Source organism: Ciona intestinalis, chromosome 5 (assembly GCF_000224145.3).
Source record: "Ciona intestinalis chromosome 5, KH, whole genome shotgun sequence".
In the NCBI taxonomy this organism is placed as follows: domain Eukaryota; kingdom Metazoa; phylum Chordata; class Ascidiacea; order Phlebobranchia; family Cionidae; genus Ciona; species Ciona intestinalis.
Genome location: NC_020170.2, coordinates 1,748,052 through 1,763,909, shown reverse-complemented (window position 1 = coordinate 1,763,909; position 15,858 = coordinate 1,748,052). Strand labels below are relative to the sequence as shown.

The 15,858-nt window shown below is 33.6% G+C and overlaps 4 protein-coding genes across 5 annotated transcripts in view; 2 read left to right on the top strand and 2 right to left on the bottom strand.

Annotated features, from left to right (window-relative positions):
• LOC100177993 (elongation factor 2-like) overlaps positions 1-743 on the bottom strand; it is a 6,596-nt gene extending 5,853 nt beyond the window's left edge. Inside the window, exon 1 of the mRNA XM_026834753.1 lies at positions 621-743. Within this exon, the coding sequence (XP_026690554.1) occupies positions 621-623 (3 nt within the window). The 5' untranslated portion in view covers positions 624-743. The remainder of the gene's footprint in view (positions 1-620) is intronic.
• A 1,374-nt stretch (positions 744-2,117) lies between these two features.
• On the top strand, positions 2,118-5,237 carry LOC100183401 (origin recognition complex subunit 4). The gene is made up of 3 exons (XM_002121251.5): positions 2,118-2,507; positions 2,656-3,595; positions 3,985-5,237. Exons 2-3 carry the CDS (start codon positions 3,318-3,320, stop codon positions 4,985-4,987), a joined length of 1,281 nt encoding a protein of 426 aa, XP_002121287.2. The 5' UTR covers positions 2,118-2,507; positions 2,656-3,317; the 3' UTR covers positions 4,988-5,237.
• LOC100185016 (rabenosyn-5) lies at positions 5,164-10,403 on the bottom strand. Of its 2 annotated transcripts, none has more exons than XM_018812012.2 (10): positions 10,221-10,403; positions 9,697-9,822; positions 9,095-9,195; positions 8,945-8,987; positions 8,422-8,583; positions 7,626-7,846; positions 7,168-7,238; positions 6,686-6,878; positions 6,257-6,426; positions 5,164-5,980 (listed from the first exon to the last, which is right to left on the bottom strand). In XM_018812012.2, the coding sequence occupies exons 1-10, from the start codon at positions 10,348-10,350 to the stop codon at positions 5,437-5,439; spliced, it is 1,761 nt and encodes a 586-aa protein (XP_018667557.1). In that variant the 5' UTR covers positions 10,351-10,403; the 3' UTR covers positions 5,164-5,436. The 2 variants fall into 2 exon arrangements, with proteins under 2 accessions (XP_018667557.1, XP_002122676.1); XM_002122640.5 differs by having other exon boundaries at positions 7,626-7,834.
• A 275-nt stretch (positions 10,404-10,678) lies between these two features.
• On the top strand, positions 10,679-14,333 carry LOC100175674 (mitochondrial tRNA-specific 2-thiouridylase 1). The gene is made up of 8 exons (XM_002121327.4): positions 10,679-10,957; positions 11,154-11,382; positions 11,930-11,988; positions 12,312-12,476; positions 12,768-12,938; positions 13,124-13,265; positions 13,459-13,541; positions 13,852-14,333. The coding sequence occupies exons 1-8, from the start codon at positions 10,757-10,759 to the stop codon at positions 14,113-14,115; spliced, it is 1,314 nt and encodes a 437-aa protein (XP_002121363.1). The 5' UTR covers positions 10,679-10,756; the 3' UTR covers positions 14,116-14,333.
• Positions 14,334-15,858: the final 1,525 nt, after the last annotated feature.

The window sequence follows — 15,858 nt, the reverse complement described above, 5'->3', positions numbered from 1 at the left end:
GGACGTTAATATCGATTCTGACGAATTGTTAATGCAGTTTAGTCAGCAAAAAGCAAGAAGACTAAAGTTACTTGTGTAAACGTATTCTTTGTATACAAAAAAACATTTGATACTTACGTTATCGCGTAATAAAAATCTCGTTTTCGTTAAAGGTTTGTTGGTTTCGTTGGTTGAAAAACGATATTATCAGATTTCAGAAGCATAGTCCACAGCCTCGACGTAGTGCATGTTTTAATTAAAACGAACCTATACGTTTTCAAAGTCATGGCCGCATAAAAAAATTTTGTAATTCTCAAAAAAAAATTTTTAATTTTCAATTCTCAAAAAAAAAAAATTTTTTTTTTTAAATATTTTATTTTTTTATTTTATAAAAGGGGGGGGTCGCGACCCCCGAAACCCCCCCCCTGGCTGCGCCACTGTATATATATATATATACAAATTTTTAATATTATTCGTTTATTCAACATTACACACGAAATTTCCGACATCATATAATTTTAAACATCTCATTCTACTTATAACGAAAAATACTATGCAATGAGAAACAATGACCAACTATATGCTAATAGTAATGCTATGATAGTATGCTATTCAATAGGCAAATACGTTGTTAGCCTTACCATGTTGTAGTTGTATCCAAAAAACTGAATTCATGACTGTCATCCCAGAGAACAGCTTTATAAAGGGTCCGGAAATCGAAACCTTTTGATGCCTAAATGTTGCGGTACGTATCTCTACGTAAACAGCATTCCGATTGCACAAAGTTGCGCAAAAGAATTGAAACATTGCGCTCTCTACATACACGCTAGACGGCGCCCTAGATTACAATATTTGGTTCAACCATGGAAATATAAGACATTACCTACTTCTGTCGTAATAAGGTTGCTTCTAATTCATTTTTAATTGATCGACCGTTAAAGCACATGCCTTGTAATTGAAGAATATCTGGTTAGAAGCTCATTGCCGCTATCATTGTAGGCTATGTGTGTAAAACACCGTGTGCCAGAGTCCGTTTATAAATAAGTTTATATCAGTTTATATACGGACTCTGCTGTGTGCTATGTGTGCAAAACCAATGCAAAACACAAGGGCCTGTCACTGAGTTTCAAATATATTTTTTTACCTTGCTATTATAACACTATAATGTATTTGTTAACGAGGTAAAATTACCCTCGAGGTATAAATTATTATATTAAAAAACAAACCCTTCTAGTTTGGCTAAAAAAAACATACAACTACCAAGTGGGGTAAGACGGGACAAAAAAATGAGAGACTTTATCTTAATAGTATTCTGAAACATGTAGTTAGCCTACTGAAATTTAACTGGCAGTACTACCCGGCGCCGTGGCATAGTGGTTGGCGCGCCTGCCTGTAACCCAGAGGTAATGGGTTCAAGGCTCGATGTTGCTACCAGTGTGGGCGTATGTGTCCTTGGGGCAAGACACTTAACGGCAATTGCTCGAACCTAGTGGTCACTAATGGGTTGTCCAATTATCGGCCAAAAAAATAATCACCCACAAAGTAACATACATGGTTACTCGTAAGCTGGCACGAGGTGCTAAACCCGTGTGATAACGACTGTCGTTTTCCAGCCACGCGAGGATAAAGTAAGTTACATTCATTCATTACTAGTTTCTTTGCCTTGTTTTCAAATTGGTAAAATTACACTTGTTCTGCGAATCGCTAATTATAACTTCCGTGTGTTTTAATATTTTTTGAATTGTTGTCAATTAATAAAGTTAATTCGTGGTATCACCTCGAAACCGTGATCTTTTTTAATTTTGGAAATATTGGCCAATATGTGCCCAAGGGTCTCGTCTTTCCTCTGTCGACTATATAGTAGGGTGGGGGAAGATGGAACATCTTCAGCACGTAATATCTAAACATCCTGATCGTATTTCAAACAATTAACAACAAAGTCGTAAAAGCCGTGCTCAATAACATTCCCGTGCTCAATAACATTGCTCAATAACATTCTAACCGTGCTCAACCCACATTCAACCCATAAACGGTCACAGGGTTGGATCAATTGCTATTAAGATTTTTTAAATCAAGTCGTACTATACGTGTCTATCCATTACAGCTATACTCTCTTGTTTCGGGTCTCAAGTGCAATTAATTTTCGGGCTCAAAGAGAAACCAACGGGCGATTACGAAGTAGGGGAAGTATCATTGAAAGTGAAACAAAAAAGTACAAGTTTGTTAATGCATAATAAACATGTTGGCCCGCAGTATCATCGGCAAGCATCGGAAGCTGTTAATTTCAAATATTGTTGACAGCGGAATGTTAACAGAAAATCTGTACGGACTCGGAATTTTAAAAGAAAGACAATATCAAATTATACAATCGCAAAGGATCCAACTAGATAAAACTATTAAAATTTTGGATTGTGTGCAACTGTTGAGCGCGAAAGATTTCGTTGTTTTCTGTCAAGTGTTATCTGAAGATTACCCTTGGTTAGCTAAAACACTGCTGGACTGTGTCAAGCTGAATGAAATAAATGAAGGTATTTTATTATACGTTTTATGGTATAGGGCCTAGACGCTTACAGTGTTATGAGAAAGAACTATTTGTAATGTCATTGTCAATTTCAATTCAATCGTAAGCATGCATGTTAACTAAGTCTATATGAAACTAATTTTGTAAATTTTTAGACGTTACACAAACTACCAGCTTCTTGGAAAAATTTGGAGAAGAAATTCCACCTGAAAAACAACTAATGAGATGGAGTAGAACGCTGTGCAAGTTTGAATGGGAAAATGTATTCTATGAACTTGGATATACAAGTAGTGACATTGAATATTTCAAGCAGTCGGAAAATACACCTCCAATGCAATGCATGAAAGGACTTGTACAATGGTTACGGAATGAAGGAAAATCGGCAAACTTTAACGCTTTATTTCAAGCATTAAAGGGGGCAGAACTTCAAGATATTTGTGGCGAAAACTTAATTCAAATTTGTACTGGACCTACATGATGTTGAATATGTGATTTGTTTATAGATGCACCATGTTTAATATTATGTAGGCCAGTGGTTCTTAAACTCTCTTTACACCCCATTTTTATTTACAGAGACCTATCACAGTTATTTAAAAAAAAGTACATTGTAAAGCAAAAATCTGTAGTTTTTTTCATATACTGTTCATTTGTTTAATTAGTTGCTTGTGTACCACCTGTGGGACCTTCATGTACCACCACGGTACAAGTACCATAAGTTAAAAACCACTGACAACTGAAGTTGTTTAAAGTTTTGATTAATATGTATATATTTATGCCATTCGTAATTTTGTAAAAAGATAATTCATAGATTACAGACATGAATCAGGTCTTGTTAGATGCTCAGTCTGTTTTACGTAATAGACTGTTTGGTAAAGAAACCAAATGTCGACAGGACATTGAAAAATTTCAACAAGATCTGAAAGATCTGATAACAAGGAGTGTCGAATATGGTGAAAGTAACTCTTTGTTGGTGATTGGCTCAAAAGGCAGTGGAAAAACAACATTACTCAAAACGACAGTTGACCTTTTACAAAAGAAATTATCAAAAACTCTAATCATTGTGCGTTTGAATGGATACATGCAAACTGATGATAGGTAAAGATGATATTTTGATATGTCTCACATGATCTTTTTTTAATGTCTCATTTTTTTCTAATTGACTTTACTTTTTTAACTTCCTGCAGTTCTTGATGGGAAAACTTCCAATATTTATAACATGGCTGTCTTATTTCATACACCTTGTGGTATATCTCCTGGAGTTACCAATATCAAAATGTAAAATTTAGTGTGGAATTGTTTTTTTTCTATATGATCAACAATTTGCCCATTATTAACTACCAGGTTTGAACAATTACTGGTAAATGTCTTACCAGAAGAAACACATGTTATGGTCACACTGGTACATATATTACTTGTTTATAATCTGCAACCACTAAGGTATTAAAATAAGAAACAAACTTGCACTAACTTTTTCAATTTTACAGGATTGCGTTGGCAGAAATAACAAGACAACTTCACCTTGAAAACACACTAGGAGACAAAGTGTTCGGATCTTTTTCTGAAACTCTTCAGTTTTTATTGGAAGCTTTAAGAGGAGGGTCATCTCACAGTTCTCAGCCAATTTTATTCATCTTAGAAGAGTTTGACTTATTTACTCAGCATAAGAACCAGACGTTGTTGTATAACCTCTTTGATCTTGCAATGGCAGGACTGACACCCTTGGTGGTCGTTGGACTTACCTGCAGGTTAGATGTAATTGAACTGATGGAAAAAAGAGTGAAGTCTAGGTTTTCTCATCGGCAACTTTACATTTGTAACCAATGGACAGCTGAAAATTATCTACAAGCCTTCTCAAATATGCTGCTGCTAGATGCAGGATTCTGTAAAACAGCAAAACACAAAAGTTTTTTAGAACGTTGGAATGCAAATGTTGTGGAACTTAGTAATAATGCTTCTGTGCAAGATATTTTAAAACGTCAGTTTTCTATTTCCAAAGAAATGCCATCACTGCAGTGTCTATTGGTTCAACCAATCTGCAAACTGAATGTGAATCACCAGTTCATAACAGCAGCTGATATAGCAGATTCTGCTAGGAATGTGTTCTCAGACCCAAAAGCCAACATTCTGCATGGAGTTTCAGTTTTAGAACTTTGCCTTATTATTGCTATGAACCATCTGACCAATATTTATGCTGGCGAATCATTTAACTTCCATATGGTGTATAACGAATTCTTAAAGTTTACCCAGAAAAAGTTACACATACTTCAAAAGCATAACAAACCTGTTGTATTGAAAGCATTTGAACATCTAATGGAGCTAGAACTAATTAAACCCAAAGAGTCAACTTTATCTCTGGCTTCAAAACTTTTAAAGGAATACCAACCAACCATACTTTTACTTGAAGAACAACAGCTGAAAGAAGCTGTATACAGATATCCTGGCTGTCCAACTGAATTACAGCAATGGCTGGAATCTTCCACAGTCTAGCTACATACCCTAACTATAACAGCAAAGGCAAATCCAAAATTATTGTTCGTTGGAAGTTACGTGGAACCAATTTATACCTTTACTTCTGTAGTCTAAAATTTGCACTGTTGCAAATTGTTTATTTTTTGAATATTTTACTGTTTTTTTTTTCTGGATGTTCCCCACTTTCCTGCAAAAACATTAAAACTTATGTATTATGTTCAGATGAATCAAAATTGCACATGAAAAATAAATTAATGCACCATGCGAACACTGCTATTGACTCTTTTAGTTTTAAAAGAGAAAAATTTCATTGAAGTATAAAGGGAAGAAAATCAAACCAAACACAGGTCAGTCATATATGAACAATGTAATACATATTGTATAAAAACTTCATGCCTGTGATTGAAAGCAGTACAACATCAGATTTAAATACCTTAACAGCAATTATTAATATTTTCTTATTAACACTATTGATTTGTATACATCAAATGCAATTGCTCCAAGTTTTCTCTTAACATTCTAGCTTCATCAGTCTTTCCCGCTTTCACGGCTTTTTCAATGCAGTTTTTAATATAAGATATTTGGTGTAGCACAGGGTCTGCTTCAGTCTCTTCAAAAGGATTGCCATAAGATTTATTGAATGGTTTAGCAGTTTCATCCATTAAGAATGGATTTGTATTTCCATTTGTTGAAGGGGTATCAATAAGAAAAGGATTCGTATTTTGCAGTTTCTTTTGAGGAACCTTTTTACCCCGAATTTCCTGCCTTTTCAACTCATTCTCCAGCTCTCGTAAGTTCCGATTTAGACTTTCTATTTCTTCGAAACGATTTTCCGATTTTGCTTGTTTTAACATTTGCTGAACATAATTGATCTGCTCCAACAATGGGTTCGTCTCAAAAGGATTTCCGAATTGATTTGAATTTTGATTGACAGTGTTAGCACGCCACCCTTTATCTAATACAGCATCGGAGCTGCTTTTATGCATACTAGAAACTTGTGGTTGGTGATTTCTATTAAAATTTTATTGGTTATATAACTGTTTGACTTATAACTAGAATTTTAACTAATATTGATTTAACACATTGGGGTTAGAAGTATTAACCTATTGGGTTACAACCTAAAATATTCTTCATGAAAGAAATGCTAAGCAACCACATTAAACAGTAAAGTTTTTTGGTACCGATTTCTACAACCTTCAAGATTCAAGTCTACTATTTCTGCACAAGTTTTGTACAGATAATTTACACCTTTTTTTCTTAAATGAAACCACTAAAAATTTTACTGACCTAATCTTCTGAGCTTCTAATTCCATTTCTCTTCTTTCTTCTTCTATTCTTTGTCGTTCAGCTTCTTCTCTCTGTCTCCTCATCTTTTTCTCCTGCTCCTGCCTCCGATTCTTCTGGAGGATCTCAAGTTTTGGGAACGAGGGAAGAGAGCGAAGAGTCAACATGTTCTCCTAAACAAATATTTTTTTTTACATTATCTTTTGTAAAAAAATGTTTCAATGAAATTTTGGAATAAAATGTTTAAATGTTAAAATAAAATGTCTTCTGCAAAAATGTATTTCAAAATATTTTTTCTCATATTCTCCTATTAAAACTCATATTATTATTTTACTACTATAAGCAAATACTATAAATTTTTGTAGAAGCAACCACATATATATTAAATTACTTATTAGATGGTGGGCGACAGCACAAAAAACAAAGCTTTACTTGTAAATAAGCATGTGAAGCTCTACGTATTGAAGTTTGAAGTCGAACTGTCGTCGGTGAAAGAGGAAATTCTTCATCTTCTGAGTTCAGCACCTCTATCTTCTTACTCACAACATCAATTTTCTCATACAACTTAATAAGCTTGAAACGCAATTCATTTGCTGTGTCCAGTTCGTAAGTCTCCTCACCTTGACTGATTGGATAAAAGTATTTTGAATTATAAACACCAAAATTAAGGAAGATAAAACACCATAGTCATATAGACTGGTGCATATAAACTATTGCAGCCAGATATGTTATAGGTTTGATTGAGCTTGTCAGCAAATTTATTTTTCGAGAACTAACATTTAGATACCCTTTGGAGACAGCCTTCTTAAGAGTAATGTCCTATGTACCATAATGAGGCCATGAAGGTAAGCTAAATATAACTTCAAAGCGTTGGTTCTTAAGTAAATAATAGCCTATCAGACTTAGTTGCTTACTTGAGAGAATCAGCAATTTTTTCATATTCTGGTGCCAGGCTGTTAGCCCCATTAGTTGCACTTTGTAATTTCTGCATGGAGCAAAAAAATGAAATATTGGACGAATGACGTATTTTTAATTAATATGTGGATATGTCTAAACAAAAGCATAAAAACACATTCTTTTTTAATACTTTATCAGCAAACACAGGTTTTGAGTTCTATGTTGCATGTATCTACTTATGGTTCTTAGGAATAAATATTTACAAATGGGTGTTAAGTCTACTACTAACAGTTAAGAACTTGGAAGTTTTTGTGACTACATTCAATGCTATACCGATACCGTTGAGGTTTTACCCCAAGGCACACCAAGCGACCTCGAATCTAGTCCAGAGTTGGTTCATTTTAATAACACCCGATTAAAATAGATGTAATATAGTTAGAAAATTTTACTCCCAATAAAATATAATTGCCCATACCTCATAAAGAAGAACTAACAAGGGCATATTTTTGTCTTGTTCCAATCTGTCTTTTCTCTTCATTAGCACAACATAGCAATCATGACAACAACGTAAACTGATCTCCTCGTCTTGAGATGAGCTCATCGATGCGCTACGAGACAGGTTCAAATCTGATTGTGTTCTTTTACGCATACCAGGTACTTTCCTTAAGCTTTCCACCAATTGATCTGAAATAGATTCTATATAGTTTAAATTAATTTGGACAAAAATTATTTCCCGCCTTCTTTACTAAATAATATACAAAACATTTATTAAGAAATGTTTATAGAACACATTGGACTACACTTTATCCAATTACAAAAAAGAGTTATATTTAAAATAGTTGCCGCATTACCCTTAATATAATATACAGTCTAGCAACCCCAAAATGAAGTTATTTATCACTGTTTTTAGTTTTATGTGACTAATATAATAAACAATTCATGCTTTTAATGAAATTAGTTTGTTTCTTTATTTGCTTGATATAATGGCTCAACCAAACACTTACAAAACTATTACTGGATACTCTATAAGTAGGTACCAATTACTAATAATTGATTTAAAAAAAAAAAAAAAATAAGTAGGTACCAATTACTAATAATTGATTTTTTTAAACGAAGAGCCTTAAACGTCATTAAGTAGGCGCATACTATTATGCAACATCTTTTATAATCTGTTTTTGCTTGTACAAAACAGAAATACAAATATTACACTGTATGGAGAAAAAAATAAATCCCAAAAAAGATCCAAGAATATTTCCAGTATTTCCACTTACCTGCCAACTCTAGTTGAACGAACAAAGAACATTTAGTGCACATGATAGACCCACACAACCTACAATGATGGCGTCTTCTCGCAACGTTAAACCGATCACCACATGTGGGGCAATATGGTACGTCAACATCACGCACCCATGGCACCAACGTTTGTTCAAATTCTAAACATGTGTTTTAAAAGGTAAGTTGTTTTTAAAAATAACGTTAAATATATATTATTGTTTTTGCTTTGCCATACTAGTTGTGCTATCAATGCTAATCTAACACTTATGTGGAACATGTTCAATTATAACAAAGTAACATACATGGTAACTCTTAGGCTGGCACGAGGTGTATTAACACCCGTGTTATAATGACTGCCGTTTTCGGCCACATGGGGATAAAGTAAGTTACATTTATTTATACACTGGTCTGCATCAGATTGTCAATTTAAGACAAATACAAAGTAGAAATTATATACAGAGTACAGACTACCAGTTATCAGTACCATCCACCATCATTATATTAAATTTTTAAACTAACCTTTTGTGTTTTTTCTTTTAGTTTTCATAACTTGGCAAAGAAGCTGAAAAATTGAAAAAATAAATTAAAAATGCGGCTTTAATACATTAATTACATTGTAAACCCATAGCTTATTTAGTACAAATTTCTATGTAAACCTACGTTACCTACCTTATCAAGCCGAATTAAAACCTTGTTTGATTCGATAACAAATCTATCAATTCGAGCATCCCTGATCTTTTTAAAGTTGCTTGTGTGGTTTCGAGTTTGGCCTGAAATTTGAAAATGCGCATCGTTGAGGTAAAACAAAACTATCTAAGTCACATTTTTAAGTTTTGCTCAAACATTGCCAAAAAAAAGACACTTTTGAAAAAATGTGCCATATGCTACTTTGGTTTTACCTTGATCACTTACTTTGGATAGGTAAGCGTTTTAAAGTGTTTATTTATTCTATATGGGTAAGACCCTATATATGTTCTAATCTATATGAGTAAGATCCTACGGAAGGGAATATAATCAAGAGTTAGCCAGTTCATCCTTGATATATATATATATATAATGTTACCAATTATATATATATATCACTACAGATTTTAAACAGAAACACGCTGTTCTGACACACATTTTATGTTTGATGTGAAATGCAATCATATCATGTAAAATGAAACACTACAAGAAATTGTTAAACTGAATCTACAAACTTACTGCTACAAACAAACTAATTTGCATATAAACCTTATAAACAAAAAGTGGTTGACTCAACGTAAAGATACCTATGTCTTGTGACTCCCACACTGGACCAGCATGTTGTTGCATTGAATGATTTGATGACAAAGCAACTTCATGGTTGGTTATTTCATCTTTTTTTAATAATCTAACTTTTGCCTTGCTGAAAAGACCTATTAAAATAGGAAATTGAAAGCATTTGTTTTTCATAAACTTGTATGCTTTTGTTGGTAAATTCTTATATTTTAGTATCATATTTCTAAAAAATGTTATAGTAGGGTGGGGAAGTTATGACACCTTATCCTGATCGTGTTTTAAACAATAAACAACAGTCATAAGGATACGGTTTAATTATTCTTTGAATGTTCTTTGTTTACTAGTACCACTAAATGGGACAAGAAAATAGAATGAATAGGTGTCCCATCATCCTACTATATCTAAAAAACCTCTGAAACGAAAGCATTTATCAACAACATAATATTTCAAGCAGGGTCGTAAATTTTAGCATTCTTAATAATTTAACGGTTAAAGTGCAACATTGCATTGGTAAAAAAATGTCAATTAACCTCACCTTTAATTTGATCCAAAACCGCTCGATCCTCCGCTGTATGTGCGCTTTCGAAATGTTTTTGTAATCCATGAAACGAACCCAAATCTTGAACACAAATTGGACACAGAAAACCTTCTTTAACTGTACCCATAACTAATAGAAACAACCGAAATCGACGCAGTACTAAAGTACTGACGAATCAATAAAAAACCGCGGTATATATACACCACCAAAGTAATTCTAATATAAAGTAGAGGCAAGAGAAACCCTAGCAGGGACCATTTTCGGGTAGTTTTGAGTGACTTTTTCTGAAAATGAAAAATGCTTCGTTCCATAAATTTTTATTTTAAACAGTTGTGTTATTAATTTTTTAAAAATCTAATATTAAGAATATTTTACATTTTACGCCGGGGACATTTTGTTTTCTGCACGTAGTGAAGCAGTTACCTAATTTAGCATCAAACCCGAAGCGGTAAAATACAAAAGCAGCATGGGTCATGTTTTTAGTTTCAGAACTGTGTTTTTTGTTCTCAGTCCATAACGATATAGTTATTTAAATGAGTAAAGTAATATGTGCGATATCTGGGGGAGTTGACAGTGCTGTTGCTGCTCTGCTGTTAAAAAGAAGAGGATTAAATGTGGTGGGAGTTTTTATGAGAAACTGGGACCTGGAAGATGAAGTTGGGCAGTGTAGTGTACAAGAAGATGCAACTTATGCAACTCGTGTGTGTAGAGCATTGGATATACCATTCTATGAGGTCAGAACATGCTTTGATTTAATTTTTTATTTTGCTTCTAGGTTGATTTAGTGATTAAAAATATATTTAAACACCTTGAACATGTGTGTAACCTTATTGTATAAAAAATCGCTTTTGTATTATAGTTACTTCGACTCTATTTTTCATATAGAGTTATGCTTAAAATATAACCAACACATTAAATTTTTATAATCAGGTAAATCTAGTCAAGGAATATTGGACTAATGTGTTTATGCCAATGGTGGACCAGTATGAAATGGGAAATACCCCAAACCCAGACATTCTATGCAACCAGCTTGTCAAGTTTTCAGCATTTCATAACAAGTGCTCCTCAATGTTTGGCAATGTTGTCATAGCAACTGGACATTATGCCAGAACAACACTTAATGATCGAGTTTTAACCGCAAAAGTTCCCCATACTGCAGGTGCAATATGACTTTTCTGTATATCGTTTTTGTGGTTGTGAAGTATAATGCCAGGCTCTGTTGCTTACTATTTAAAGCGATTACATACATTGTAGGACATCAGGTTCCATGCTTAATGCTGCTACCAGTGTGAGTGTATGTTTAGCTCAGCACTAAAATGCGATAGCTTTAAACCAGTGGTCAATTACAGTTGTCCAAATTCAAATTTTATCAACAGCAAAGTTACATTGGGCATAGTACTTTAAGGGGTACCAGATTTTGAAGTAGGGGACCCCATGTTATATCACCCACAAAGTAACATACTCGTAATCTCGTAGGCTGGCATAAGGTGTATGAAACAGAACACCTGTATTATACCAATTACAAATGGCCATTGAGGATAAAGTAGGTTACATTCATTCATTCAAATGTGTTTTTTATTAAGAATAAACAAATGTCAGTTATATGGGTATACCTTTATTTATAAATATGTCTTTCTCTGTTTGCTCCTATTAAATAAATACACCAAATTGTTTTATTTCTTTTAACTTTTAAGCATAACTCACAGAACAAAGATTGTTGAAAGCTGTGGACCCTTTCAAAGATCAAACTTTCTTTTTACACAAAGTAAGCAATTAAAAATTTTAATATTTAGACCTGAATTATTGTTTTGCTGGATGTCTATAATTTAGGTAATTAGGTTTGTTTTCATAGTATAGTAGGATGGGAGAAGATGGGACACCTTTTCATTCTATTTTCTCGTACATTTTGGTAATAAACAAAGAACATTCAAGGAATTATACAATGGTATCCTCACGACTCCTATAGACCATTGTTAATTGTTTAAAACACGACCAGGATATTTATATATTTTGTGCTAAAGGTGTCCCATCTTCCCCCACCCCACTATACTACTGTTTATTTTATATTGTTTATTACATCACTTCTAGGTTGATAGAACTGCCTTGCTTCGTTCCTATTTTCCTCTTGGTGGGATTTTCAAATCAAAAGTAAAGGAAATTGCAGCAGCTTCAGAAATCTCATTTGTGCTTAAAAGAAAGGAGAGTGCTGGTATTTGTTTCATTGGAAGAAGGGAATTCTCAAATTTTATTAAGGTTAGTTCTAAGCAGTTTATTGAGACAAAAAAAACGTCTTCTTAATTTGGTTCACTAAACAAGAAATCAAGAATGTTTCAAATTCTAGGCGCAAAAAAATCCAACATGCATGACAAAACACAGTTAATTTACATTTGAGATAAAGTCTAAAATTATTAAATGTTATAAAACAGATGTTTTGGATTTTTGCTATGTTTACTTTATATTAACTAATATAGGTATATCATATAAATAATGAATTTTTTTTATTAAAACACATTTCTATTCTCACTTTAAGATTTTTTTAAACAGAATTACATTTCGCCAAAACCGGGTCAGTTTATTTGCTACGAAACTGGTAATGTGATTGGAAACCACGATGGTTACTTCTCGTATACAGTTGGTCAGCGTTCCTTAATAGGTGGTCTACGTATCTCATACGCTGTTTTGCATAGAAATTCAAAGGATGGAAATGTATTAGTGGTAAGATTATAATATAATGCTTTAATTACATAAAATTGTATTTATCTCATATTTTTATTAATATTTTTAAATTATTATAAATTGTTTGCCCCAAAAAATTCATGGTATTTTGTATTTTCATATACAGTTTTGCTTTTAACAAAATTTACTTTTAAATTATTAATTAGTTTGCATTTATATTAAAGGTACCAGGCTTAAACCACCCTGCCCTGTACAGAAAGAGTTTAGTGTCTGGACCAGCACACTGGATAGCAGGAGAGCCAGCTTTGCTAAGAGAGGGAAAACCCCTCAACTGCTACTTTCGTTTCTGCCATAGAAACTCACTTGGTCTGTTTAATTTTTAATTCAAATAAGTTTTATATAGAAATTGGGCTTGCATGTAATATTAACTGCTCCAACTCTGTGGTCACTAATGAGTTGCCTAAAAACATGAAAACAAATAACTTCTGAAATGGCTATGCCATGCAAGGATAAATAATTAACATTTACAGTTTAAATTCAAATAATTCTCTTTCTACAGTACCCTGCACAGTTCACCAACTGGAAAATGAAAGATTACTAATTATCTTACAACATCCATTAAGAGCTATGACAGTTGGACAGGTACCCTACCTAGGTCTATGTACAATAACATATGAGTATGTTCTTAGAGCAATAACTTAAAGTTTAACAGTGTTTGCTTCAACACAATGCTTACTAATAAGTATTCCAAATTGTCAGCCATACCTAAAAACAATCACACACACAGCAAGTTACATATGTAGTAACTCATTAGCACCAGATATATAAAACAGACCAATCATTTTGCATTGACTGTCTTTTTCCCACCATGCGTACATAACAAGGTACATTCATTCACTGTACTATAATTTAATTTTGCATATAAATCACTCTGTTGACTGTTATATTACAGGATGCTGTGTTATATACAGAAGACGAATGTTTAGGTGGTGCACAAATAGATGATGTGGGGCCTTCCATGTATGAATCACAATCACAAGATAAAATCGTTTTCGACACTTTTAGAGACAACTGTGACTTATGGCTTCGAATGTTAGATACATATGGCCCTGAAGTTGCTGCGTTCTCAAGTGCAGATACAACACAACAGTTAGATAATTATAATAAGCAGATAAAGTCTTTTAAGCAGTCACAAGTTTTACAAGATCAAAGTTGACCTGTGTTTTTACCCAAATAATTTATATATTTTCGACTCCGATTCTAGATTTTTTTGTAATACACGTTTTGGTTTTTGCTGACATTGCGTGTTGGTATATTAACAACGTGATAAAGTAACAAGACCAATCTAAATCTGCATTGCATCAAACACATGTGGTAAAAATCGAATAACAAATTGTTTTAATTCTGAATTTTTTTAAAAAGCATCGAAAACCTGACGTAGGAACGTCGTGGCGTAATGTTTTGGTGTGCCGCGTTTCAACCTGCAATCGCATGTTCAGAGATGCGTGTATTTCGTTCTCTGCTCGACCCCAAAGTCCAAACGCTGAAGACCTTACTTTTGTAATCGCTTTTAGGAAAGCTGTTTCTTAATCACTACAGGCTCTTAACACATAGGTAGACTTTGCATAACGCAGATTTATTGATTTATTTCAACAGTCAAGAACTAAAGATGAAGTTTGGAAGAATACAAAAAAACGAGCTTGGTACATTAGTATCATTACTACGTTGTCCCGTGGCTAATGCAGTTTCCTACGCAATCGAAACAACTTTTCTTGCTACGAACGCCTAGCATTTCGTTTGTTGTGACTTCTTTTTGTTATAGTGAACAGATTTAACGTCGCAAAATCACAACAGAAAGTGCGATAATAGAAATTCAAGCCTACATTGTCAATTTACTTTAATTTCTACAGCGGCCCTGCAAAAACAGGGCTACAAATTAGTTGTGATTTAAAAAAATGTCAATACAGCCCGATATTTGGATACAATAAAACGAAGAGCTTGTTTAAACAAATTGTTTGTTAAGTATGAGTTGAACTTGCGCAGCTTTACAGAAGGTAAACGAGCTCTCTGTTAAACAAACAAGATTAAACTATTTCCAGTTAAATGTTAACTTTTTAAAATCTTACGACCAAAGTCCTGTTAAGTTTAGTTTAATTAAATTACATCTTCCGTGGTTCCTATGGTTTCCATTCAAAGCCTGGCGAAGCTTTGTGTTGTCATAAGTCTTTGTTACTACACAAAGAGCGGCTCGGATTTAACTTTGTATTGATCTTGTTTCGGAACTTTTCTACAATTTTAGTTGGAAACTGGGAGGTTTTGTGTTGACAGTCAACAGTGAGTATGAGCTTAAGTGTATTAAAGCGGTAATATCTTTCGTCTAGAACAGTATCGACTAGGAAAGTGTATTTTTCTGGGCTTGGAAGTACTTAAATTACAGACCAGTGGCTACCGGCCAAACGCATGCAGGTCATATATAGGGAATACACAGGGGCTTTTATGCTGTTAAATTTTCGAAATTAAATAGTTAAGCAAAGGAAGCAATTACGAACAACCAATTTATTGAAGCGTTTTTCTTTTTAACATGGCAGCTTTTTTGCCATTTTTATATTGGCATCATATTTGTACTTTTATCATATAGATTCATTTTCGGCGTTCTGTGGTTGAATTTTGCACCAAAATGTCGAATTCTAGTTTGTTGAAAGATATTTTAAGCATGGAGGAAACGGAAAGCTGCGAACCGTCGTTGGTTAGCATGTACAAACATCTTTTGATTATCGGGGAACGACTTCGGGAGGGAATTCAATCTTCAATTGTCAATGAAGTGAATGAGAAATCTCGGGATAAAGATGGAGATGAGAGTTCTGAGAGCAACAGTGAAAAAGATTCAGAAGATTCAGAAGAAGACGACGAAGAAGAAAATGACGAAAATGAGGTAAGCTTGGAAAATGTAAATTGTTTG